At 41.4% G+C, this 27,973-nt stretch overlaps 1 protein-coding gene across 7 annotated transcripts in view; it reads right to left on the bottom strand.

The window, feature by feature from the left end:
- The window catches only part of ITSN2 (intersectin 2), an 80,565-nt gene that overhangs the window by 5,554 nt on the left and 47,038 nt on the right, over positions 1–27,973 (bottom strand). For 5 of the 7 annotated variants that reach the window (XM_054280598.1, XM_054280596.1, XM_054280600.1 and 2 more), the window contains exons 17-34: positions 27,780–27,860; positions 25,912–26,048; positions 24,327–24,772; positions 23,008–23,129; positions 21,076–21,251; positions 20,655–20,799; positions 20,043–20,248; positions 19,166–19,230; positions 18,328–18,494; positions 18,001–18,046; positions 17,698–17,819; positions 16,810–16,906; positions 15,794–15,985; positions 3,016–3,137; positions 2,048–2,154; positions 1,254–1,437; positions 575–673; positions 256–423 (exon numbers count right to left, since the gene is read on the bottom strand). In XM_054280598.1, the coding sequence (XP_054136573.1) occupies positions 256–423; positions 575–673; positions 1,254–1,437; positions 2,048–2,154; positions 3,016–3,137; positions 15,794–15,985; positions 16,810–16,906; positions 17,698–17,819; positions 18,001–18,046; positions 18,328–18,494; positions 19,166–19,230; positions 20,043–20,248; positions 20,655–20,799; positions 21,076–21,251; positions 23,008–23,129; positions 24,327–24,772; positions 25,912–26,048; positions 27,780–27,860 (2,682 nt within the window). Of the gene's footprint in view, positions 1–255; positions 424–574; positions 674–1,253; positions 1,438–2,047; positions 2,155–3,015; positions 3,138–9,178; positions 11,054–15,793; positions 15,986–16,809; positions 16,907–17,697; positions 17,820–18,000; positions 18,047–18,327; positions 18,495–19,165; positions 19,231–20,042; positions 20,249–20,654; positions 20,800–21,075; positions 21,252–23,007; positions 23,130–24,326; positions 24,773–25,911; positions 26,049–27,779; positions 27,861–27,973 lie in introns of those variants that run through there. The other 2 variants (XM_054280601.1, XM_054280602.1) reach the window with 2 other exon arrangements.

The raw sequence follows: 27,973 nt of genomic DNA, 5'->3' as shown, positions 1-27,973 counted from the left end.
TCTGTCTGTTTAATGGTCTAAATGGCACCAGTTTTTAAGCTGATAAATCAAGATTTCTCTGCCACTATAGCCATGCAAAAACAATGGTTCATCACATTATGGCTGTGAGTAGGATTCAATAAAAGCTTCCCTGCCTAGAGCTCAGCAGTGGATCATGTTCCAATAAGGGATGTCAGCAAGGACTCCCATTCCCTCCCTGGCCTTGCTGAAATGACTCTGAAAAGCCCCAGCCCTGCAGGGCATCAGTGCAGGTACCTCAGCAAGTCCTTCACACTGGACGTGGGCCTGGATCCATTCCAGCCTGTCCGAGTTCTCCTTCTCACGCACGCCCTCGTTCACCTGGGAGCACAGCTCCTCCGCGCGCTCCAGGGCGAGCCGGAGGTTACTGTGGTCCGGGTGGTTCTCTGCAGTGTTCTCTAGAATCTGGTGTGGATCAAAGAGGGGAGAAAGCAAGATAAAAACAGAGGTAAGCCTGTTGGAGAAATCCCCATAAAGGGACAAGCCTTTATCTTGGCTTTTGCTACAGAGATGAAACTCAAAGTGTTCACCTACAAAGCCTCATTGGGGTACTCACACTCTTTATGAGCAGGGGGTAGCGCGTTATCCTTTGCATGGGTTTCAGGAGGAAGCTGGAGAGGGGCATTCCTTTGCAGCGAGGGTCCAGGGCAAGTTTCTGTGGTGCAACCAAGAGATTTAGCAGAGACATTGCATTAGTCATCAGAAAACAGTTGCATCACTGGCACTGAATACTGAAAATTCTCTAAGCAGATTCATTTTTCCAGGCATTCCAAGAGATCTTAGATTTTTTCAGTATGCAGACACTACTTGTATCTAGAACAGTAAGGAAAGCTGGCAGTGTCATTGCACCCAGATGCTTTGCCAGCATAAATCACAGGGTCATTGCTCATACAGAATCCTTACATTCAAAACTGTTCCAGCTTTTATTTTGACATCAGAGGCTCCACTCAGGTTGAAAAAGAGCAAAGCAATGAAATAAACAAATGCCTGATGTCAACTGTTCTGGCAATTTTCCTTTTATGGCCTAAGTAAATCAGCTAGAGAGAAAGACAGTGTTATAAATAAAGAGCACACACAGTGTTAGCCATGGTCACCATGTAAATACACCTTGGAAGCCTCTTAGCTATTTTTGCAGGATTTTACTCTTCTGGCTCATTTTGATGTGGTGAATGCTGGTTAGACGGGCTCCTGTCATTGAGGAAAGGAGAGGGCACAGAAGCCACCGAATGAGATACCTTTAAGTAGTCTTTGAAATCAGCATCTTCATCAGTTTTCTGCTGCAGCAGGGCTGCTCCGTTGAGCTGGCAGCTGCAGAAGCGGATGTAGGCCTGCATGTGGGACAGCTCTGCTGCCAGGATGTCCCCGATCATCTGCACCGGCATCTTCTCGCCTCCCGTTTTCTTACGCACCCGCAGGGCCCTGCGGACAGGAAAGAGATCAGCATCCAACTCTGCTGCCAAGCCACAACCTTACAGATCCACCTCTGAAAGGACACAAACCTGGCAGGTGAATTTCCTTACACAGCACAGGCACTTCTAGGAGGTGCTGGGCTCCTGCCTGAAACCCCAGGAAGTCACCCTGACACAACACCCTGAGCTGAACAATCTCCCTGATGGGGTCTGGGGGACTGGGACTCTCCTTTGAGGTTTCTGGGACAACCAGCATCAATCTCTACATTCAACCAGCATCCCATTCAGTGAATTACTAGCCACTGTATATTTCTAAAGATTTTTTTTAGAGAATAAAAGGTTGCTTTGCAGAAAACTGGGAAGAAAATCTTCCTACTTTTGTGTAGGGTCTGTTTCTAAGATATTACAGCAAATGTACATCTGTTCCTGCTGTTGATTTCTCCCTCTCTTATTATAGCTCCTTTTGAAGCAGTCTGACTGCATTCAGCTGTTCTGAATGCAAGCATCCATAGGAAATAATCAGCAAGGACAGAATATTGACTATAAACCCAGCAAATTTCCTGGGGAAAGAATGACAGAATAATGAAAACGAAAATGTAAGACTGCAGGTAAGTACTCACTTCAGTAACTTTGTATTTGACATGATGAGTTCCTTCCAGTTAACAAAGATCAGCCCCATTTCTCCTTCTGTGAGACAGCCTGAATCAGCCATTGGTTTCTGGAAAACCTGCAGCCAAAAAATGAGCAATTCTTCAGAGAAAAGAAACAGCTCAGCCTCTTGCTTAGCCCAGCAGTGACTTTTTTTGAATGCTCAGTGTCTAATTTCTCAGCAGTTGACAGCAATTTCTTACTAGCACATGTGACAGCTGTTTCCCCATAGCGTGTGACCCCATTCTGACACTGGCACCAGCACTTGCAAAGTGAGGACAAGCACTGGGACCTGCAGGCTGATAGCTCAGCAGAAGAACCTTCCTGTGATTTCAGGGTCAGTCACTGTACAAATTACATTCAGGCACTGCTCTGCTCCCCTGACCCAGAGCACTCAGGGTCCCCCTGTGTGCAGAACCACAGCTGCTCTCAGGGGCCCTCAGCACCTCATCTCTGGGGAGCAGAGCACCCCTGTGACTCAACTATTTAACATCTGCCACACTTCACCACACCATTGTTCTGTACAGAGAGGTCAGGTTGGACGCCCAAGAGCACTTAATGCTGGCCTGTTCCTGCCCTGCTGAGGGAGGTGGTCTTGCTTCCAGAAATAAGACTGGGGAGAAGGCACATGAAAAGCTTTTGTGGTGCTTCTACAGCTCTGTGCAGCTCTGCTCGACACCTGGCCCCAACCCATCATCTTTTTACTGAGCCCCAACACAAGAAGAGGATTTGGAAAACAGGAAGGTCTTTGTAAGTTGATGGGTTTCACAAAGTGGTGCCTTTGCCTGGTGAGCAACCACGTATCATTCACTGGAAAGTGAGGTGCCCACACACCTTTCCTCCTCCATCATCTCACAATTCATAAGAATCCCTTTATTGTTATTACTCAGTATAGAGGTGCCCTTTTGCCAAATGCACTTTCCTATCCAAGCCATCTCACCTCTACGACGAGCTGCAGGTCATCCATGTACCTTTCTTCTGTCTGAATGAGCTCGTGAATGTAGCCCTGCCTTTTCCTTTCCATGGGCTGCATGGTGTCAAGGCTCTGGAGATCAGCACACCCTGCAGGAAATAAGTGAGGAGTTCAGATCCCACTCAAGGAATTAAATCTGATAAATTAACAAAATTGCACCAGCATTCAGCAGTCTATGGCTCAGACTCTACAGGCACTAATAAACCCTCTCTGCAGCAGCAGTGGGTTTCAAAATCAAGTGATGTAGCAATTGTCCCCCTCCCTTCTTTGTGCCACTTTTCAGTCTATCACCTTTTTACTTCTTTGAACACCCCTTGTACTATGATGCAGAATAAGAGTTCCTGACATCTTGCCACTCCATTTGTCTCATGACTTTTCTCATCTCTTCTGCCACACTGATTTGAAACTGCGATTTTCTCTTACCTTGAGCAATGTCTTTTTGGACTTGATGACCTTAAAGGTCTTTTCCAGCCTTAATGATTCTATGATTCTAAGTTGTCTTTTGTGAGATGAAGTCATAGAAAATGTGGCTGGTCCTGACTTAAGACATTGCACTTTTAATCCCCACCCCATTTCTCAAGTTCTCTGCCTTATTTATTAATTTATGATACAAACCACCACTACAAATTTGTAAAGCTGAAACACAACATTGTAGTTGTGTAACTCACAGCTGCACAACTTTTTTAATGAGCTGGAAATATATTGAATTATTTTCATGCATTGAGGATGAAGAATCAAAATCATGCAAAGGAACACACTGACAGTCAATGTCACAAACCCCATGTCAGAACATGCAAACCCTGCAACTTCACAGGACTCTATCTCTTATGGGATGTTAGTAAACAAGACAACAGTGTTCAAACTTTGAACCAAAACCAAACCAAAAACTGGTAAAACCAGAGTGGTGAATGTGTTTAGCTGGGTAAAGGAGAGCACAGAAAGTCAATCTGATCCCTCTGTCAGCCATCACACAGCAGAATATTGCAAAGCAGCAGGGGGCAAAAAGGAAAAAGAAGGAACAATTACAGAGTGTTTGAGAACATCCATCTGTCCCTGGGTGTGATGGCAGCAGGTTGCAATACCAGGTGAACTGTAGGTTTGGCAGGACAGCAGAAAGGACATCGCAGGGACTCACTTTGATCCGGCAGTTCTAGAGGAACAATACTCCATGAAGGTTCACAGGAGTTGTGAAAGGCAAAATGACCTACAGCAGGAAGGGCTGTGTGTCCCCTGGCACCCTGACACACAAGGATGTGACTGTTCACTGCCAAGGTATAGATCTGCTCATGGGAAGGCAAGTTAGTAATAAACTTGAGGGAAAGAAACAAAGGAACACTGAACATTAGGCTGAACTTAATGTGACAGTGGCCTAATGGGAACCTCACAGGCTCCTGAGCTTCCAGCTACATCAGCATCAAGGTGCTCTCAAAGAGCAACTGTCAGCAGAAGAGAAACTCTTGCCAAATGAAATTTTAGGACACCATAACAAGGAAACCCTTTGAACAACACAAAGAAGTACAACAGCAGCAAAGACAACAGCTAGAATGAAAATCAGGACTTTTCAGTTCTGCACCCTAAGGAGGATCACAGATCTTAAACTTTCTGACAAGGTTTGAAAAAACACCACTTTTTAAGAAGAGATGAGGGATTGCAGCTCTTTTGATCACACAGAATACTCCTTCTGGCCTTAGTAATCCCCAAAGCTACAACCAGGGCAAAATCAGATGAGAAAAAGGAGTGAAGTTACAGATAAAAGTGATTCCTGCAAAGTCTGTCTTAATCCATTGAGACAGTCTGTGGCCAATGTGCTACTTCTGGATTCCTGTGTCACTCTTCAGTCTGTACAGGACTGAGGTTAAACCCACCTGGTTACTAAGACATGAAATTTCAGGACAATCCAAGGGCTTGCACAGCAGCCAGGCATTAACTGTCCAGATTTGGAAGTCGCAGCTTTTGCCAGTGGCTCCCTTTCCTACTGCAAGGTGCGCTCCTGTGACAGAAGCAGGGATGGGCTGAAGCTCCTGTTGGCTGGAACAACCCACATGCTGGGGCTTGGGTCTGTCTCATGCTGGCCACTGAAAGTTGGGGCCAAGCCTGGGAGAGAAATGAGCCCTTTTTATGCTTTAAAATAGATTTGGTTTATAAATTTGTTATCAGATGCAAAAATTCAGTTACTTTAACTGGCTCCTGTGCTAGCCTTGTGTTTGGACTGTCAGCTTCTGGGATGAAGGGATGAATGCTACTTTGTATTTAGTATTTTATATAATTTTATTTTTATAATTTTATTTAAACACTAGTGTTTACTAGTGAAAACACTCCTCATTTTGATAGGTCTGATGATACTGGCATAAAAACACATTATGCAATCCCCATGTTTGATTTTAGAGGGTGAATTCAGGCGTTTGAGTCTGAAGGGAAAAACAAAAAATAAAAGAAGAATAAACCAGCCTAACGAGTGCATTTGCCAATGTTTTTCCTAAGTGGCCACAGCAACCCACTGGCTCACTGAGGCTGAAAGGGTGGAGCTACATCTCCACCTCTTCTCCCACATTGCTGTTCCCTCCTTTCCTTGCATCAATTCTGGCACTTATCTGATTTCCTGCTGGCAGCAAACAAATCCCAAGGGGAGTAAAAGAAAGCAGTTTTCTGCTGGTTTAACAGCCAGGAATGTGCATGGAAGCAGTAAAACTGCCTTGTTTGGCAGCAGAAAGCTCTTGGCTTGGCTTCCCTCTGGTGAAGCTTCATCCCAAGCTCCCCAGGCAGCTCAGGAAGAGCAGTGGGATTTCTGGGAGTGTTTGCAGCAAGGAATTGCAGCTCCTCACCTGCTCTGCTGACCAAGAGGGATTCCCTGGAGGGGAAGCCAGCCTGCCTCTCCCACCAAGTGCAGGCAGTGCCAGGCTTTCAGCCAGCCTGGGGCAGAGCCTGCCCAGCTCTCTCTCCAGAACACTCACCAGAGCAAGCAGGGGGTGTCTGGAACCTTGGAAACTCAGGGCACAGCAACAGAGAGATGCCCATACTGACTGTGGTGCTAAATCCTGCTCCCTGAGCTGAGGAAGCAGCTGCCAGGGTAAAACAACCTGGGGAGTTTATAAACAGGAAATCCCAGTCTCTGAAGTTGTGTTTAAAATTATACTTTCCAAATATACCTGAACAAGGAGCATTTTTTCCTACTAACATAACTACCCCTGCATGAAAAACTACTGAGTTTCACAGTGAAAAGTTGCTCTCTTCTGCAGGAGATTCAAAGCCCTGAAAAACATGGGGGGCCGGGGGAGAAAACCTTCCCAATTACTGACTTTTTTGGTATGAGCCCACCCAAGGGGAAGAGGGACAGTTTCTGAAGAAAGGAAATCCTCCAGTGAAAGACAGACGAACAACATATATCACTATTTCCCCAACAGACTTTCTCACTCAATGGACGGGGGAAAAAAGCCATTAAAAGTGACAGCTCTGAAAAGACATCCCAACCCTCCAAGAGGAGCTCAGGCACTCATCTGGAAGGATGCAGCTACACCAGGCATTGGGTGACCAATGAAGACTATTTAGGGATAGAGAAGAGGTTTAGATTTAATATTAGGAAAAATTTCTTCACAGAAAGGGTTATAAAGCTGCCCAGGGAAGAGGTGGAGACCCCATCCCTGGAAGTATTAGAAAATATATTGATATGGCACTTTAGGATGTGGTTTATTTGTGCTGTGTTAATAATTGGATTTGATGATTTTAAAGGTCTTTTCCAACCTTAATGACTCTATGATTCCATATAAACTGCTTTTTTAAAGGAAATATCTTGGTATGTTTAGGGTTGGATTTTTTTTTTTTAAGGGGTTGTTTGTTTGTTTGACTCTGAAGCCAGCTGACATGGGTGGGCAAAGCAGGTAAAGGTTGGGGGTCTTTTTCCTGCCTCCATTTTCCCAGCCTGTCACAGAAAGGCCAGGAGTCCCCTTAAGGACCACGGGCTGGCATTGGCACAGTCCCTTCAGGACAGCCAGAGAGCAGCTGATGGCATCAGGGGACACCACACAGCCAGGTACAAGCTCTGCAGCCACACACAAGGCCAACACTCCTGTCACTCCGGGAGCCACCAGCAGCCTCTGAAACCCACAAAAGGAACTAAAAAAAGGAATCTGCTACTGTGGAAAAAGCAGTTTCCATCAGGCCCTGGGAGAAATAATAAAAACTTTTAGCCAATTTTCCCTAATCAGTAAACACAGGATACTGTGCTACAACAGAGGAAATTTATGAATCAATTTTCAAAAGGTAAAAAGCAAAATCAAGTCACTCCATCACAGCTGACACAATGCTCATCCCAAGCTATTCAGCTGGGAAAAAATATCCTCCCCAGATGGACAAAAAACCACAACAGACAAACTAGATCCTTTTATGCGTCCCTTTAATAAAATACATTTGCATAGTTATCTTACAACTTTGTTCAAATCCGAAGGTGAACAATTGCCTCATGCTAAGCACAGCCTGCATTTGCACGTCTCAGCAACCATCCCACAGTGACACTCAAGCTTGGGAAGGACAAGGAGGGGCTTTAAGGCAGCACACACCAGAACACAGCAGTTTTATGGGGTCATTACACTGAAGTAGCACAACCCTGCAGCAGCTCCCACTGCAGGCCAAGGAGTGCTGGCATTCCTACCAGCAGACTTATTTACAGGTGTTCAACCCTGCCCAGGAGAATCACACAGGAATACAATCTGACAAAGCTCTGAGATGGCAGAAATGTTCAGTGACCAGAAGGAGAAGATTCAGTTATTAGTGTGCAACTCTCTGATGGAGCTTTGTGCCTTCTGCTCCTGACTGCACCATCAGCCACGTGGAGGCAGAGCTCTGGGTGCTCCCAGCCCTCAGCACCACGGGCTCCTCACACACCCAGCCCTGCCTCTGGTCCCAGGGGTGGCACGAGGCCTTCCTGCATGGATCCAGGAACTAAGTGTCAAACCAGGCTTCTGTAGTTTGCTAGTCCATTATGCAAACCAGTTACAGAAGCAGCATTTTGGTACCTGTTCTTGTGCATTTACAGCACTGTTTGGTTCTCACCCCTGTGACACCAGGGCCCCTGTTCTCTGCTGGCCCACAGGAAAAAACATTTAGCAAGTACCACACTGTAGGCAACAGCAAACAGCGTATTTTGCTTTCCATGTTGGCTTCAGTTTTACTTTTTAACCTTGTGTGGCTCTCAGCAACATTTAGACTCTCAGCTCTTGCCTGGGAACCATGAGTTCAGCAAAGGACTCTGTTTTCCACCTTGCCCTTAGCTCCACAGCCAACCTTTTCACCCAGATAAGGGTGATTTTACTTACTGGCTGGGATGACCAGCTGAACTCAACTCTATGGTCTTTTATCAACAAAGGGGTGGGTTGCACACAACCAGAGAAAAAAGTTGCATTTTTAAAAGTAAAGTCTGATTTAAATGCAACTTCCAATAGCCACACTGCTTTATTGATACAGAATGCCATTTTAAAATAATCTTGCTGTAAATACATCCTTGGCATAGCCTTTCCTTTGGATGATCTGATGTGTGTATCCAACTCTTTCTGCACCACTGTGCAGGAGAGCAGAGCTCTCAGGCAACTGTGCTGGAGCTGTGCTAGGCAGACTTTTGCAATACAGATGAATACTGAAGGCAGGGACTATGTCCCTCTCAATCAGCATTATTAAGGTGTATTTTTATTATTATTATATTTATTATTACACTTAAGAGGATTTAGAGTGTACTCAGATAATACTGAAACATGAAAAGATAGCTGTGGAAGCACAAAATGCTTCACTTCAATACTTTTCAGTTCAGACTTCGAGGCAGAGGTTTCAATAATTATCAGTGCTCATACCTACACAACAACACAGGGCTACTACTTGTGTGGAACTTTGCCAACAGTACTGTAATCTCCAAATGTATCAGTTTAAAAAAAATTAAAAATTAGTAGAATGCCACATTGTTTTGGAAAATTCCTCAAATACCTCAGTGAGGATGGGAAGTTGTTTTTAATATTTCAAAGACAATTAGTAGTAATATAGTATTCAAGGAAAACTGACTGAACATTGATTGTCAGTGTGGCTCAATTCCTACAGATGAACAGTGCCTTTCTGCCTTTTAGAAATTTTAGAAATTACATTATTTTAGAAATTGCATAATTTAGAAGCTCACCTAATTCTTAGACTACAGTACATGACTGCTTGATGCCACCAGTGCAGCACAACACATTTCAGCCTGTATTAAACAGGATTTCCAAGACAGAATTCACAGAAGGCAATTCTGGGTGAGTAGTGTATTTCAGTAGAAATACTTAAAACGTGGTTTCAGAAGGAAATCAAGTCATTTGAAATACTCAAAGGATTATCTAGCACATTATTTGCCTACAACAACATGATTTCATTCTATAACAAAATACTGGTTCAGACAAAATACATCCAGAATAAAAACCCATTTGTAGTTTTCTGTAGGCACATGGCGTATCCGTATTGCACAGAAAATACATCTCTGAACTAAAGGGCACATATACATTATTTGATCAAGGATATAAATACATAACATTGGATTTTGGAGAAAGGCTTTTAAATCTCTGCAATTGGATTAACCTTTTCCTGATAGTACCTTCACAACATTCATCTATATATATATATATATTTCTATATAGTAAACAAGCAGTTTGTTTTGTAAACATTTCTGATTGCATAAGTGACTTTTGCTGTTTCATAACCAAGTTCAGGAAACCAACTAAATTAAATACTGTGTCCAGAGATCTCTCTTGTTGTTACAAGACCACAGAACTATTTAATCAGAGAAGTAGTCTAGAATCAAATTAATCCTTTTATTTAAAGGGAAATCAAGGTTACAAGTTCCTCCTTCCCTCCAAGCATTACAGTAAGACAAGGGCAGCTCATACTGCACTGCATTTCCAACAGGCCAGGACTGTGGGCTGAGGAGAACAGCTCCATCCTAAACCCAAGTGCTCTGCCCTCACTCCAGGTTCTCTTAGTGTCTCTCTCGTAGCAACACCTCCTCAGTGAGGCTAGCTCTGCATTAGGCTGCTCTCTGTTTACCAGGAGGAAGAGCAGCAGCTTTCAGACAGTACTTTAAACGTCACTGCAGACCACAGCCAGAGACAAACAATTCAGTACCATGAACTATTTAATGAGAAGAAGGGGCAGGGGAAGGGCCTGGTCACACAGAGGCTGTGCGAGTACTTACTGCAGCAACTAAGCACATCTGCCAAAACTGAAAGCAAATATGAATGATCAGAATTTAAGGAAGGAGGCTGTTTAGGGATAGAATGGATTGAGCCAAAACAACCCGAATTCCTGCCATAGTACTACTGTGAAGGAAGAAAAACCATTAAAATATCCTCCACTCTACACCTAATAGTTCTTTTCCCTGTTAAAAAGGGTGTGAAAAGGCTGGATGGAGTGCACCAGATCTAACCCTTAGATCCTGTAGCATGTTTGTAATCACAGTGACTATCAGCAGCACACAGGGAGGGCTTGTATCTGGATGAGCCATAAAGGCCCCCAGTTTTAAAAGCTCAATATGTAAGAGATTAAATCAAGTCCATTAGAACAATAATCAATGAACATTTTAATTCTGCAAAATATGTACATAATAACATTAAAAGAACACAAGTGCCCATTCCAAACAGCTCAGATAAACTGTGCAAATAGTGGGTCTTTGTGTGTCTGCAATCCCACCATGCAAACAATACTTGATATGCATGCTAATGACTACGATTATCAATCCCAAAGGAAATACTAAAGGAAACAAGAATGAACAGCAGTGAAAGCCACACAAAGACCCACTATCCTTTCTGCTTTTACAAATCCACTGAAACTGTAGATTAGAAGAAAACCCACGAAAACCTAATTTCTTGGTTGGATCTAACGTTCAAACGAAGCAAAAGGATTGTCAGACACGTGAGCAGGGCTGGCCACCCTGCCTCCACGCTAGTCAAACTTGGATAGTGGGTCTCTGAGGTGCTTTCACACTGGAAGACAACATTGGGTCCTAAAAAAAAAACAAAAAAAAAATGAAGGATAAAATGAACATAAATTTGAAGAGTGAAACATGAATTCTATGGACAAAGACAGAACAACACCAAAAAGGTCAGAAAGGAATGATGAACATTCAACTTTCTGAAAACAGACATCACAAGCTTCCACCCTTGCAGTTTCATATTTATAAACACACAAATTTAAGTACTTATGACCAGCCATGGCTGACTCTGAAAACCCCTGCAGCTCATTCATTTGAACAAAAGGTTTCTTTCTAAGGAAAATGTCTGTCATGTAGACTTCAACACAAGGTCAAGCCATAAGGGTTTTTTAAAGGCAATGGCAAAATTCCCTGAGATTTCAACAAAACCAGAATCTCTCTTGAGAAATTTCTACTGGGACATTAGAAAATCAGATAAAAAGTAAACTTGTAACAAAAAATCTCATTGGAATTTATTCATATCAGCACATACAAATTAACCTGTTCAATTCTGTTTGAGCCTGAAAGAAGTTAAAACCTTGCCTCTAGTCTTATGTGTCCATGGAACAAGAGGTCCACACCCCTCAGAGTCCAAGGGCCACATGGTCTGAAGAAGGACACACCTTGTGGGCAATCCAGAGACTACTCCAGACCCCAGGATTACAACCTGGAAGTGTTATCAAGCCTGACTGACATTCACCAAATACAAATACAAAGTCACTATGCCACTATGAAGTAAGGGACTGATTTCATATTTGATCTTTGCTATAAGAAGTAGAATTCTGGAGCTGTTGAGTAAAATCAGAATAAATACTTAATCCTCATTTATTAAAATATCAATGTGGAACTGCAACAGGCAACACCTCAAAGCTACTGCACCATGAACTGTTACTCCACAAAGAGAAGTTACTTGGCAAGAACTAGAGAACTTCCAAATGTGCTGTCCATACAGACACAGAAATGCACCAGGCATGAGCACCTCAGTTCAGAGGTTGTTTTTTCACTATGAACACCCCCAAAAGTGAGTCAGCTTCATCCACCTGACAGTGTGGACAGGAATTACTGAAGATCTTTTGCGCATGGAAATCAGCTTTTGGAAATACAGATCCTTGTTGCAGAACTTGCCTCATGTCTCCAACATGTCACATCCACAAGTAAGGCTTGGGGAAGACAAAAATGTGGTAGCTCCAAAGATATTACTACAAACAACAATGTGGAGCTCAGACTGAGCACCTGAAGGAGCAACTCTGATGTGTGAGGAACTCCAGCAGTGTGGGCTACGGAAAGCAGAAAGAGTGAACAGGAAACAGTCACTGCACATAGATTAGAGCAGAAAGAACTGGCACAACATTCAGCTCTCAGAGTCTCATGGGATGAGACACCTTGGGATGAACCAGAAGCCCCTCTGCACATGGAGCACAGGTGTGTGCACCTGGCTGAGCTGTCCAGCCCTGAGCAAGAACATCTGAGGGATGAACTGACCTCTAACACCAGAAGACATCTGGCAACCAAGTATGGCAGACACAGCTGGAGCAGCTGTCTTGCCTCCTTACACTTCTCTCCTGCCTACCCCACCTTAAACATCCCTTGGGAGGAATGGGAAGAGAACCTGGTAGATGTGTCCTTGTCAGACCCTGGTTACACAGCAAAGACCTGACTCTTGACATTTAATGGTTGGGATTTACCTGAGGGGAGAAAATCTCAGCTAAAGAAAACAAAATGACACAGTTCACACTGGTTCCATGGATAAGATGACAAACTTGAAAAGGTATCTCATTGAAAAAGCCAACAAATAATAAGAGAACAAGTGCAAAGCAGATGAAGACTGGCCAAAATAAAATTATCTCCAGACCAGGGCACTGGGAAGAACTGTGAAGTGGTGAGAGCACCATGCCTACCCCCCTTACACACACTTTGGAAAGGATGGGAAGAGAACCTGGCACTAGAGAGGTACTGGCAACACACAAGATCTGATCCTGCATGGTTGCGCAAACACTCAAAGATTTATTTTAAACTATTTTGAAACCTGCTGAGTATATTTATTATTTATGCTGGCTTTTGTGCAAACATTAGAAAAAAGGCTATTAAAAATGTCATTAAAACAGGAGCAAGTCTAACCACCACCAGAGTCACCAGGAACACAACTCAACTGTCCTGTGTTCTGCAATCACCACGTGTTTAAGAGACAAACAAACCTACAACACCCTGAAGTAATTTTGTTTTTCTTTCCTTGCAGGGTCCTATGCCAGCATGTGCAGCTACACCAAGAGGAAGAGTGATTTTGTTCTGTTCACAGAGCTGTGTCAGCAACTAAAGAGAAGGGACATCTCACTGACCCCAGTTCCTTCTTTGCTAGGGAAGTTTGCCATTACAGCTACAACTAATAGCTCCCAGAAAAGACTCCAGATAACAAAGGTCTTTAAATCTGACAGAAAAACCACAATTTTCCTGAACTACAAACCTATTTGAGTAAACCAAATTTGCCTGCTCCCTTTCCAATACCATCATACTTGTTCTAGAAAAAACACTGGCACTGGGAAAAACTGCTATTATTCAACAGAGGCATTATAATACTCAGATCAGCAGTTCTTTGAAATGCAACAATGCATTTTTTAAATTATATTCTCTCATATCTCAAAGCTGTTCTGTTGAGGGCCACATCAACATTTCTGTGGGACAATTCCTTAGTGATTTCACAAGAATACTCGTGATGGTTTCTCTACTCTGTTTAAACAAGAGCCAAAAATATTGTAAGGAAACCCAAGGAAGTTTGGAAGTTCACTCAGGACACATTTAAACATTCCTCTGGTTACAGAAGAGCTACAGAGCAGTGGCTTACTGCTCACACAACTGACCAGCAGCAGTGGCAGCCCAGCTGAAATCTGGGAAATGGTATTTGAACAGAGCTCCTGAGCTGTGCTGGGTTTGTGTGCAGGCTCTGGGCTTGAGGCAGGATTTTTCCTAAAGTTTCCAAATGCCTATATCACAACAGAGTGGCAAATCCCAGCACAAAACTAATGTGGAACTTAGCTCACCAGTAGGTGGATTTTGTAGAACTGCTTCATAGAGTAGTGATTAGAGAAAAGTTTAATGGCCAGGTAGAGATGACCTGGTGCACATCTGCGCATCATTAACCCTTGTCAAAAGCCAGTTTGATGTGGATGGAAATACTCTTATTTCACATCACTGAAATCTGAGGGAAAACTTAATGATGAACCAGCAAACAATGAGAAAAACTTACTCATTATCCAGAAAATTTCCAATTACAGCATGGTCTTATCATGGCTTTTGCTGAAAATCAGTGATTTATGTGATGACCTTGCATTTGTCACATTCAACAACATAACTTGAAATAACACACCTGGTGTGACAAGCTGTTACCTGTATCGTTTTTGAAAATTCCTAAGTTTTAATACTCAGCCAGAATCTTAATTTTATAGCCCACCTGGTATAGGCTATACAGTTTCTTTAAATGTGAGATTTGCAAACAAATTAAAGCTTTCAAAGGACCATTTTAATGATTTATCTATGTCTCATCAAAGAATGTTAAATTCAATCTAAATCCAGAAGTTTCTGACATCCCAACCACATTGGCCAGAGACATTAAAAAAAAAAAAAAGCCAGAACAATATGTTACCAAAATATAAAAATATGAGCTCAGAAGTAATTTAGCTAAAAAGAAAACCTCAAGAATGGTGCACACTCTCTTTTGCCCAAGAACCATAACAAGTTACCCAGGGAAAATATTTTTACTTTCCAATCCAAGCTGTACCTTCATTAATGAGTTTGTGAATTTTTCTGTAAGAACACAACTTGGTGATCAAATCTGAAGTGCAGACTGATCCTACTGTAGCTACAGGCTAACAAGAGTGAGGCTCAGCCAGATTTCCAGATGGGTGTTTTTATCCCAAGAGAACTCCAAACATTGTCTGGAGGAAAACAGCAAGTGAAGGGACAAGGTCTGTTGTGTCAAAGCAGCAACTCTGGCATCGTGGTGTGCTCCCAAACCCACTGGGCTGATGTAAAAGTTGGTTTAATCACAGGATGAAAAGCTGAGAGAGTAAAAACTGTGCTAAATTTCTCTGGGAGGAGGATTTTCTCTGGGGACAGGGGGCAAAAACCAGGGTGTGTGTAGGGGACACCAGAAACCTTTACTGTGTTTATGTGCTAAAAATACAGAAAGAATCTGACTGTCAGGTGTACAGTTTGGGATCCAGTTCTCAGCCTGCTGCTGGCAATTTTCACCTCAACCTATGTCCTGACATATATCTTGTTTCTCAGGACTGGAAGACAGCTGGAATGCTGGGAGCCAGGGGAAGGACTGACCACGTGCTAATGCCAAAATCTTTTTCCTATCCTTTTTATGGGTATTTTTACTTAACTGATATATGTGTTAAAATTACTACAGCACTTTTCCTTATTTTACAAAACTTGAGCAAGTTCTGTAATTGCAGTGCGCCTGCACTGCTTCCCAGTCCATGTTAATTACCAGAATCTTGTTGGAAGAACTCCTACCCAATCCAGTATTTTTAGCTCACCCTACAGCACTCTTGCTATCCCACACTGGCTGGTTGGCTATGTGCTGGTTGTTTGTAGGTTAACTGGAAAAGGGTTTAAAGCACTTTGTACTGTAATAAAGAATTTAAAGAGTACTTGAAGTAGTAATCAATTCAGCTGATGCCTGGAATGCCAAATTCCAAACACAAAGAAGAAGAGCAGCAATGCACCTTTGAAATGAGGTAACAAAATTAATCAAAAGTAGAGGTTGCTTACACTGCTGACTTGGATCGGAATCTGTGGTCATCTTCACATAGTTTGAGGGGAAGAGACCTGTCACACCATTGATTTCTCCTTGCCACCAGTCAGCATCATCCTTGTTCAGCACATTGATCAGCTGCCCCTTGGAGAAACTGAGCTCGTCCTCATTGTTGGCCGTGTAATCATACATGGCTATCACCTGGCACACTGGGAAGGAAAGAAGAGCAGAATGGAGTTATACCAGTGTTAAAACTGTTTTCTCAGTGTTTTACAAAACCACAGGAAAGAAACAACCATCTCACATGCACTGCTGCATGAGAAAAATGCCACATTATTTTATCTTGGTACAGAATTGCCTTCCCTTTTCTTTTACTTCTTTAAAACTGAGCCAGCCACTTAATTCTTATTTCCACTTTATATATCTGTGAACTTCTATCATGAATGGACTGCATCTACTGGCCTTCCAAATACTTTAAAATGTAATCAAGGATCCTTCTCGCTTTTACTGGCTGAAAAGAGAGTGACTTTGATTATCTTACTGCAGACACTTGTGGGGGAAATGGGGCAGAGGAAGAGGAAACATGCATTAGCTAATCATGAGTTGCTGTTTTAGTCATAGGGAAGTTTTGTCAAGTAAAATCCAGGAAATTGTTGTATAAGCAACTCATAGCTGTGGAGAACAGCATAATTTAAGCACACAGAAGCAAAAATGCTCATTTTCTGTGAAATAACCTAATTTGTACCCAACCATTCAAATGGAAAAACCTAGAAATAACCTGAAAATTCGCTTAGTCTTCCTCTTTGTAAGGAGCAGTGCATGTAATTCCATGTGGTTTGCCAATGTTTGCTAGCTCTAAAATTTTTGCTAGCACTTGGAAACACAGGGTTTCCAAAAGAGAAGAGTATGGCTCTTCAGAGCAACTATCAAAATTAAAAAGCCTAGAAGATGGATGCCTGACCCTTACAGATACATGAACATTTGAAATAGTTACATAAAATGCTAAATTAAATACAAAGTCTCCTTTTTTCACCTGAGGGAGCAGCTGATGTGGTTCTTTCACTGCTTGGACCCAGCAGCTTCACATGGCTGGCAGGGAACCATCCCTTCTGCCTCTTTTTCCCTCTTGCCTGTAAATGTTCATAATGGTTATTACACAACTGAAAAACTGAATAGTCCATAGACTGGAAAAAATTGCAACATATATGTCACAGATTTTTCCCAACAAAAGACAAGAAGTCAGGCTTCTAAACAGCTACTAAATGAATTTCAGAAGATAAAAATCTGACTAAAGCATAAAACAATGCAATTCAGATAAAGTTGTACCCTAATATGTTCATCCAAAATTTTGAAGTGAGATTTCAGAGTACAACTCAAATGTAGGGCTGAAAATTTGTTCTATGAATATTCCTATGCATCATATCCAGAGTTTCTAATGAGGTCAAGGGCACTTTAACAGGACATTCTTCTTAAATTTAGGTGGGGAAAGGAGAGAAGTGAAAACAGAACTTTTGCATTAAAGAAGCTTCCAACTCCAGCTTCCAAACCCACCTGTTCCTTCATTAGAATAACTTCACAGTTTAATGTTTCACCAATCAAATCCTAACCAATTAAGTAACTGTCAACTCATCTCTTCCTCCTCCCGCCTGTTAATCAACAGTTTTACTATTTTATGTGACCAAGAAAATCTACTCTAAAAAAACCATAAAACCCCCAGCAACCCAAAGTTTAAAAAAGCCAACTAATCAATCTAGCAAACAAAAAAAAATCCACCACACATTCTCTTCCCCTTTGGTTTACACAGGATAACTTTCTGACCAGCTTTTATATAACTCTATATTTAGTTGTTTTTTTGAATTAAACCTGAGAACACCTCCTTGCCATTCATGAAGTTACAATTATTCCTCCTTGAATCACTTACCTGCAACTCTCCTTGCCACCATCCACTGGCATTTTTCTTCAGAATAAGTATCAGCTGTCCTGGAGCAAGACTGAGCTGTTCAGTTCCTGATGCAGCATAGGCAGTAGTAACCTGAGCGATTTCTGGAAAGAAAGCAGTAATTGCACTTGTTATTTGTTCACTGCAGTAAGAGCTGGATCCACAGAAATATCCTGGTACACAACCTGCAGCTGAGAACATCAGCCACCATTAAACACTGCTATGAACCTAAATACTCAGAGTTACTCAAGAAACAGCCTTAAATGTTAAAAGGTTGTCACTTACCGGGTTTCTTATTTATTGTTCCAGTTTTGCCAGCATAGCTAGAAGCCTACAAAGAGAAAACAACAACCACCTTTAATGTGCAATAAAACCAGTACAGTTTACACTAAAAGCACATGGAGATTTTAACTTTAACCTAGGTGTTTTACAAAACACCATCCTGTACAGAGAGAGAGGCAGTGTGACACTGGCTACAGCTCTGATTTAGCAATCAAGCTACTAAGGATTTTCTTTTCTGTCAAGCATATTAACCTCTGTTCAAAATCCCTGTGTAAGAATGAAACGGAGAGAAGATACATTGAGAATTGTTAATTCTCAGACTGAACTCACCTCTGGATCTTTTGGTCTGACGTAATTGGAAGGGAAGATTCCAGTTCTGGTATCGATGCTCCCGGTCCACCACTCCCCTTCCTTCTGGGTCACCAGGATCTCCTCCCCTTCCAGGAACGTCAGGTCACCGGGCTCGGAGCTCGAGTAGGGATACAGGGCAATGTACTCTGTGCAGGGAGCACACAGGGGAGAGCACAGCCTCAGAGGGGCACAGAGCAACCCCAGGGGCACATAAAGGGTATCAGCATTCTCCAGTGGGTGCTCAACAGGGATCATAACAGTGTGCTCATAACAGGGATCACACCTTCACAAGTCTGTGAACCGACCTGTCCACCTGCTTGAACTCACATTTACTCTTACAGGTACACAACTTTGTAATGAAAAAATACAGCTGCAATTAAAATATAATCAGGGAAGTGTGGAGATACACTAGAAATTTTTCTCCAATAATAATTGTTTTCTCTACTCCTTACTGACTGTAAGACAATGATCCATATTCAGGAGATTAAAATAGTTTCTCATGTTTTTACAGAACTGCATAACACAGTAGACAACAGCAGGAAGAGAACTCTGCTTATGAGTTTTCTGAAATATATTCATGCTGGAGCAGAAGTCTTATTAGAGAACCTAGGCCTATGCTCAACCTGAATTACTTACAACCTTCCTATTTTAGAACTTATTTTAGTACTTTTGTATCAATAGCTGAACATTCGCACTATGTGTTTTGGACAAGCACTCAAAGTGCTGCTCAGAAACTCCTCACAAACTGAACAGTATTTACAAGTCATTAAGCAGAACCAGACTGTAGCATTAGTTGACATTTTTCATGCTCTCTTACCCTCTCCTGCTGTGTAATTCTGGGTATAAGGCCTTTTGTTTACAGCTGCATAAATAGCTTCTGGTCTGCAGAAAGAAATAAAAAAAAAGCTTTGTGTTAGCAAGAGACTGATCAAGAGCAAATCTCTCAATTCACATGAGACCAAGATCACTTTGGTTATATCAGAGCTGGTGCTGGCTCTGAATTAACTACAAAGACTTCCCTGACTATCAAATAGTGCCAAGTACTACTGATACTTAATATATTTATGGCACCCAAGAGCACACCACTTAAAAATATAATGCAATAAAAGGGAAGAGATACATTCACAAATTATGGTATTCAAAATAAGTAAATGAAAGATTTTATTCTAATTCTAAATTCTCTTATGCAAAATAATTTCTAAGACATTTAAGCAAAACGCATGAGCAGAACAATTTACACACAGTGGTGCAGCCATCCCAGCAGTAACCAGGCCTGAACAGGTCCCTGGAGCATTAGAAGAGGCATAATAATCTTTTCAAGTGAAGAAAACCACACTACTGCTCTGTGCAGAGCTTACAAGTAGTTTTGGGTCACTTAAAAATTGGCACCTTTAGAGGCAGAATACAACTGCACTGCAAGAGAGGAGACCTGGTAATGAACAAAAAGTCTGGCACTTGATGAATAATCAAACACCACTGATGTTTCACAGCACTCAGCCAGCAACACTGTGGTTACACAGCAGTGAGCCCAACACTACTTGGCTTGCCAGAATGAAATAGTAAAAGCCTAAAATGACACAGTGTAAATTCTAAATGGCATTTATGCTCTGCACATGAAAGCACTGCAAGAATTTTGCACTCTAAACCACCTCTTTTTGCAAATTGATGAATAAAACAACAAAAGTCACACTTACTCCTCTTTCTTCGTTTCACTCCCAGGTAAGAGCTTGACATAGGACTTTGGAAACCAACCCCTTCCTCCATGTACCTCTCCAAACCACCAGTTCTCCTGCTGCTCCAGGACAGTGATGATGTCATTCTTTGAAAAATTCAAGTGGTTATCTTTTTTTGCAGTCCAAGAACAAAGTGCTTGTGCTTTTAGGTTCTCTACAGGCTGCCCCTGTAAGACAGAAGAGATGCTGGTTGACCACACTGCCCCAGCTGTTAAAAACAAACACTGGTGTATCTTTTCTTGAAGGTTAACCAACTTCATTCCTAAGTGATGGCTGAATAACTTTGTTTCCATCAATGCATGCATGCAACTCAGTTTCTTATTTGTTAGAAATATCTTTTGTGTCTAATTGTGGGTGAACATTATTTTAGAATTATGAAAGATGAGTGTTGTTGCTCAGTGGTTCCTGGAAATACTTGGAATTATATCAATGCACACTAGTAGAATATTTAGATAAGCTTCTTGATCCCGTTCAGTGCACCCAGCACTAGCAAAGTTGTGTGGTGTTCTGGTTTTCCTTTAAAACATTTTCATTAAGATGAATCTGAAATGCATCAAGTTCTGCACAAGGTACCTGTCCATGAACAGGTGAAACAGATCCAGGGGACACAGTACGAGTAAAAGCTGATTTCTGCTGCCAGGCTGTGTTAACATTCAGGCTGGAGAAGGGGATGTTTTGGTAATCAGATTCTTCTGCAGATTTACTTGGTGAAAGTGGTCTGCAAATTGAACACAAGGCATATTTTCAAATTACAACTTTTACTTACAAAGTACCTCAAGCAGAGAATTTTTTTCCCAACATCTATAAAACTGATATTCTATACAATGCAAAGCAGACTATCAAATACTCAAATTTTCCAAGCCAAGACATGTAAGAAAGTTCTTCAGTAAGTTTTCTGCCTTTATATTTTAAAACCAAGTGAAACTATAGAGCACATTATGTGCCAGCTAAATTTAGAAAAAGCAATTTAAACACAAACATAACAACAACTCACTCTGAAGCAGCTGAGGTAGTAGATAAAGATACTGTAGGAGGAAGTAAGGCTTTCTTAGGAGATAAAGCTTTTTCTCCTTCTGGTATTTTTTCTACATAATTGCACGGAAACCAACCAAAATGTCCTTGAAAACTCCCATAAAGCCAACCAGGCTCTCCCACAGTTTTTTCATCAACCTATGCACAGGAGGAGAAATACAAAGGAAAGAGAATTAGCAGCATGGAACAAGCAGGGTGCCTGGTGTGACGGCACCTGCTGGCTCTCTGACCTGAGCAGGGGCAGTGCCCACACCAGGATCAGCATTTTCACTCTGCCCTGGCAGAACTGAGCTGGTTTTGCCCTGTGATGATGCAGCTGCACTGCTTTCAGACACAGGTGCAGACAGACCTCAGGGACCCTGCACTGCTTCAGGCAGGCCCCAGACGTGCACATGGGGGTCATGCAGTGCCTCCGAGCCACCCTGTCCCGCCAAAAATGCCCGTGCTTTGTGCTGCATTCTGCTGAATGTGCAGCCAAGAGGAAGGGGCTGGTGAGCCCAGCAGAGCAGGAAACAACTGCTGCTGTTCTGCTCACAGATATAATTAACTCTGTCAGCTGACTGCTTCCAAAACACATCCAAAAATTCTGTTATTTACTGTGTGATTAAGTATAGAGCATCCTTAAACATTCACAGCAATCCTGGAGCTTCCATTATGCTACAAATTAGCCAGTTAGTGAAAATTGGCTAAAAATTAGCAGCCCATCAAACACAATCAGCTGGTTAGCTTAGCCGGGGTTTGGGATGCCAGAGGAGGAGGAGGTGGCAGCTGTTAGCCTATTTCTGAAATCAGTTATCAGCAGTTGAATGATACAATTACAGCTGAGAGGGAAGTCAAAGCAAAACCTACATCTCTTGTTCCCTCCTTCCATGGCTCACTGGTATGAAAATGCAAATAAATGCTTTAACACTGTCAAACTGAAAGCTAATTTAGTCAAGTGTTTTAATATTTTGTACCACACTGCTTTATAAATTCTTCCTTATCACCTACTTGTATTACTTACAGTCTGAATGAGGAGCAACCACACACACTTATACATTAGAAACTGTATTACCATGGTTGTAAATCAGTTTTCACCCATTCACCTGCAGGCAAAGGTTTTCAAACAAGTGCTAATAACTAATATACATGAAATAACACAGACTTCAACTGAGAAGCCACAAGGCATTTCCAATCTTATGGTCCTGTTGTAATATTATAGACAGAAAATTCCAAAAAGTGCTACAATAAATGGACACAGAACAAATTACTCTAAGTGTCTGCCTGAGGGAGGATTGATAAAGGGAACACTCAGAGAATCACAGATTCACAGGATGGTTTGGGTTGAAAGGGATCTTAAATATCACCTGGTTCCACCCCCTCTGCCAGGAGCAGGGACGCCTTCCACTAGACCAGGTTGCTCAGACAGGCAGAAATGTCTGTTAAGAATACACTGGAAACAGCATTAAGATTCAAAAGAACCTCTCACATCTACTTGTTATATAACTAATTTGATTTTAATTCAAATGCCATCAATGAATAATTCATGTGTCTATTAACTATGCTCATATTTCAAGCAAACACTCAGAAGTCAACTTGTACATGTGCAATGAGCTGCGACAACTACATTGTTTCTGATCTACTAATTTTAGAAAGTTTATGTTTAGCATTCACTGTTCTTATATTTAAAGAGATTGTCAATATATCTAGGATGTGGAAAACTCAGAGAAACATTTTGGCTGAACTAATCCTAATTTCACCTGTTTAGAAAAACATGAAGCAGCAATCCAGTTTAAATTTTGAGTCAACCTTACAATACATCAACACAAAGCTTTTGACCCTTAAGACTTTGTGAATCTCAAGGCTAGAGAAAAAGGTAAATTTTTGCAAGTTAAATGTGAATAGCCAATCTTACCTGAATTACATCTCCAGTATTAAAGCTCATTTCATCGTGGTTCCTTGCCTCAAATGGATAGAGAGCTCTGTAATTTACCAAGGCAATGGAATTCCTCGACTCTGCAGCACCAGCTGCCTTGCCTGGAAGGTAAAAAACCAGTTACCACTCTGACACAGCTGAGACAAGCACTCAGCTGGAGCCCCAGCACTCCAAGCAACTGGTAGGAATATCAGTTCTTGCCCTAGACACAGTGCAGGTATCAGAGGAGATCACCAGGGCATCAATTTAACACACCCATCATGGAAATGTAACTGAGACAACAAAATGTGCATTGACTTCTGCAGGGCAAAAATCACAAAAACACAGAATGGGTTGGGCTGGAAGGGACCTTAAAGGTCATCTAGTTTCAGCCTCCTGCCATGGGCAGGGACAGCTGCTAGACATTGTTAAAAATGACATTTTTATGTTCTCCTCTTTCCTTGCCATGCTGCTCTGGCTAAGCCAGTGCTTTAACAAAGCCTCATTTAACTCCACTATAATGTTCTAAGTTGAATAAATCCCACTGTTGCAGCAATAAGTGCTCAGCAGCATGTTGTGAAGATTTTATTTAGAAACCTGTAATAGCAAAATATCACAATTTCTATTTTCTTTGCATCTCCACTCTCCAAGTCAGTGACTGATGTCGCAAACAGGGAATGTCTTACAAGATTTAGCTGAGGTGTGCAAATATCTTTCAGCATTGTTCTAATTTGATCCTTGCTGAACTCAGTGAGAAAAGTGGCTAATAAAAACTGACAAGGACTAATGAAGGATGAAATCAAATGTGCCTTTAGTGAAAATATTGTTAAAGCACTATTTTTCCAAGTCACACAACTAGTTAGGTCTAGTCATTCAGGTTTTTGTGTTTTTTCATTTGAGGCATTGAGAAATGCAAAAGAAACTACATTTCACTGTTAAAAAATCACTTTGAGCATTACTTGCCCATCTCTCATCAATGAACAAAGCCCCTCCATATTAGAATTCTATTTTAATGAAAGAAAGTGCAATCCCTAGGAAAAACCTAAAATATTACTGTTCCCAGCAACTGTTATTTGTTGACCATGATCAGTGGAAGATTCGTCATCAGAGTCATAGGTGCTGAAAACTGACAGAAGTAACTTAAGTTTATAAGATCATTTGTAACTGACAAAGACAGGAAACATTGCTGGTTGGGGTTCTTTTTAATTGTAACTTAGGCAAGAAGTCTGTCATAGGGTCACATCAATAATAGTACACCTGAAGAGAGAAAGAACACTCAGGAAAGTAAAAGTCCAGAAGTCTAACAATTTTGAGATTACCTTCATTTTTCCAGGGTGGCTTAAGACTTTTCCCCTCTGTTGGCTTCAACAGATCTGCAAACTTGTCATTTATATTTATTTTAGAAGTGTGTTTCTCCACCTCTTGAGAGTTGGTTGCTTCTTTTATCTTTTTTATCTCCTCGTTCTGCTTGCGCCTCTCCTCAGCTTCTTTTGCTATTTGTTCTTGTTTTCTTTTATCTTCTTCCAGTTGCCTCTGCCTTTGTTGTTCCACCTCCCTCGAGATCGTGGCTTGCCTATTTTTCTCCTCCTCTGCAAGAAGCTGTTGTTTGTTTTCCCTTTCCCTCATCATGGCAGCTGCTTCTTCAGCTTTCAGCTTTTCTTGGACTTTTTCCTGCATTCGTTCTTCCTCCAGCCGTTTCTTTTTCTCTTCCTCTTCCCTTCGGATATTTTCCTGCCATCGGTTCTCCTTCTCCCTTTTTGCCTTCCTAGAAGAAAGGAATGAGAGAGGTAAGACAACATCCACATAAAAATGAATGAGATTGTGTTCCTACAGCAATCAGTGACACTTGTCAGCAAAACTGAGTTTATGACACTGATCACTCTGCTCTCAGGGTCATCAGCTCTGCCACAGACCATGGCTTAACATGAGTGCCAGAGTGCTCCACAGAAAAATAACAAATTGATTAAAATTCAGCTATTTTAGTCCATCACCTGAGCAGTGCCTTCACAAGTACTTCTGCCTACTTGCATCCTGATGAGCCAGGAGTGATCTGATAATTTAACCAAGCTGGATTTAAGCTCTCCAGCAGGGCAGTACCCAAATCTCCTGACTGGAAACAACGACTTCCACAGAGATTAATTCCACTCAGGTACATAGATAAAAATTGCCTTTGCATACTGATCTTGGCAGTTTGGTATTTCTGCCTTCAGCAGTTGTAATCTATCCAATGTGCTTATCCCTGCCAGGACCACACTGCAGCAGACAGGATCTGGAAACCTGACTGTATTCTCTGTAACTGTTCAGATATTACCCTGTGCCTCAGCTGTCTAAAGAAGTTAGTATCCAATTCAACACAATATTTTAGCTGTCAAGACCTTTCTTCTGAAGAGAAAGGACCTAACCCTTTGGGTCATCCTCTTAAAAATGTCTAGATGAGACCTTTTCATCCATTCCCTGTGGGACATTCACTCCTCTGATGGGCATTTTAGTGTTTCCAAGCACGTGGCAGGATGCAGTAGGAGCTGTGCAGGGATGCTGTTACTCCATCACATAGCTTGTCCAGCCAAAAAATTACCAGGCTATCACCACATATATGGCACATGGCTCTCTTAGACTGTCCCAATGTTATAAAACTTCATCTCAAGCAGAAAAATGCTGAGATGAGCAAAGCCCATGAATCACCCACACTACAAGGTCAATAGCTCTACTTCTTCAGTCAAATCAAATATAAATCATTGAAAATCTCAAATTCAAACCCACTAACATGAGTAGTACTCCACATAAAATGCTTCCTCTAAGGCAACATAGGATGTATTTTTACATTAAAAACATAGATCTTATCTTTAAAGCCACAGCAGCATTTGTTCTAAGCACTGCAGCACTGACACCCTCAGCCATGATCACCTTGCAGCCTCATCTTCCAGTCGCTTCTTCTGTGCCAGCTCAGCTCTTCTTTTTTGTACCTCTCTTATTTTGTCCTGTTTGATCCTGTGGAGCTGCTCCAAGGCTAATTGCTGTGTGCTGTAACTTTCCCTCAGGTCCTAGGGAGGGAACAGAGGAATACATAAAAGGGAATAAAGCCAATCTTTGAGAAAAGCATCCAGGCATTTAATGCTTTTTCAACCAAGTTTTAATACAAATGGCCAAAATAGTATTAAGTTATTAATAGTCCTTGGAGGTCACTGCAAAGAAAGTCAAATCATTGGAAGTATAAAAGGAGATGGCAGGTTTGCAAAGTCAGTGATGTAATTTGGGCTTTCAAAGAGCCCTTCCAGTCCTACACCTGCTGGAAATGCCAACTACAACAGAGGAGAGGGGAAGATACAGAACTGAGTGATCAAACACAACATTTCTGAAGGCAGTGAATTGTATTTTAAGTAACTACAAGGAGGCAGATTTCAGCTGAAATCCAACACTGCACCATAACCTGAGAAAGCATCCTGCAGTAGGGTGCTCATCCTTGATGCTTCCTGAGTGATCAGTCCCATGTCTAAACCAGAAAAACTTCAGAAATATACCCAGCAATCTTACCACTGTGGGAAACCACAGCTTAAAGACAGTAACTCTGACTCGACTTTTCCTGTACTTGTAACCTTCTCAGTTTCAGTCTTTTTCTTTCTGAACACACCCTTCAATTCTTATCTCACCTCCCTCTGGTAACAATCTTTTTTTCCAAACAAAAAATCAGAATGTATCTTTTTGATAATTAAATTTACAGACTGAAAAAGATCAACAATAATAGAATTACTTTCGCCTGTACTTCACCTTGTTGCTAAAACACCTCTAAGATTTAACACCAAAATCAGCTAAATCATCACTCCAGTCTTTTTTCTTAGGAAAATCCTGCTGATATACATTCAGCAATGCAATAGGGAAATCCTGAGTTTTTGTATCTGATCTCATAAATACAAATAAAGTGATTAAGAATGAAGCATTCCCTACAATATGCACTTCTACCAAGAATCATGTTGCCTAAGACATATGGTGCAATTTAGATTGCTGTGTCATTGGAAGTCTCTGTAGCAACAAACTAAATTAAGCAATTGACTACAATTTTTTCTCAAATATATTCAGCTGGGAACATTTTTCCTTCTTACTTTGCGCAGAATTTCAGGAACACTCTGGAAGGAAGCGAACTTACATTAGAAAAATTCTCTGCCTTTAAGGAGAGAAAAATCCTCATGCAAAGCAAAATGAAAAGCTCAGTTAGGTAATTCTGTTGGGTTTTTTTCTTCATACATTATTCTAAAAGTATTTCTGACCTCAGCAGACAAAAGCAGTGTTGAAAGACAGAAAGTAGGTTTTAGTACTGGGTTAATCTGGAGGTTTGACAGCACTGTGTTTGCCATATCATATTCTGCACCCTGGACAAGAACTCAAATACCTGACTCACAGCTTAGGATGGATGGCTACAGGTACAGAGCTAGAGATGGAAAAGTGGGAGACTTTTTTTCCATCTGAGACTGATTTTTGGTTCATGTTAACTAACAAGAAAAATGTTTGGGTGAAACAACTTAGAGAACAGACCATTAAGAAACGAAAAAATTAATAGTCAGGATTTTGCTCTCAGTATTCTGCAGTTTGGATTTCTAAGCAGGTAAGGATATTAAGTCTTAAAGAGGATATAAAAGCTAGCAGAAAGAAAAGCAGACTACTGATTTTCTTTTGAGAAAATGTATTTAATAGAAGTTGTACATCCAAACAGAAAGGGTAAGCAGAGAGAAATTGCGAAATAATTAAAAAAACAAAAAAGCCAAAGATTAGAAAATAACCTTAAGTAAGAGGAAGAGGTTGTTGAGACAGCTTAGCAGAGACAAAAGGCACTGAAGAACAGAATCATCCATATTCTCACACTGTAAGATAAGGTAGATAAAAAGCCAATTAATCTTTGCACTGTATTTTGAAAAACATATTTCAGGGAAGACTGAACTGTGGATGCAGCCACTGAACACAGCAAGCCATGCAA

This window comes from Melozone crissalis, unplaced genomic scaffold (assembly GCF_028551555.1).
Source record: "Melozone crissalis strain CALT ecotype California unplaced genomic scaffold, PUWL_Pcris_2 ptg000027l_1, whole genome shotgun sequence".
Lineage (NCBI taxonomy): Eukaryota > Metazoa > Chordata > Aves > Passeriformes > Passerellidae > Melozone > Melozone crissalis.
Note: the sequence above shows the minus strand (reverse complement) of the source record. Positions and strands in the feature narration are given on the sequence as shown.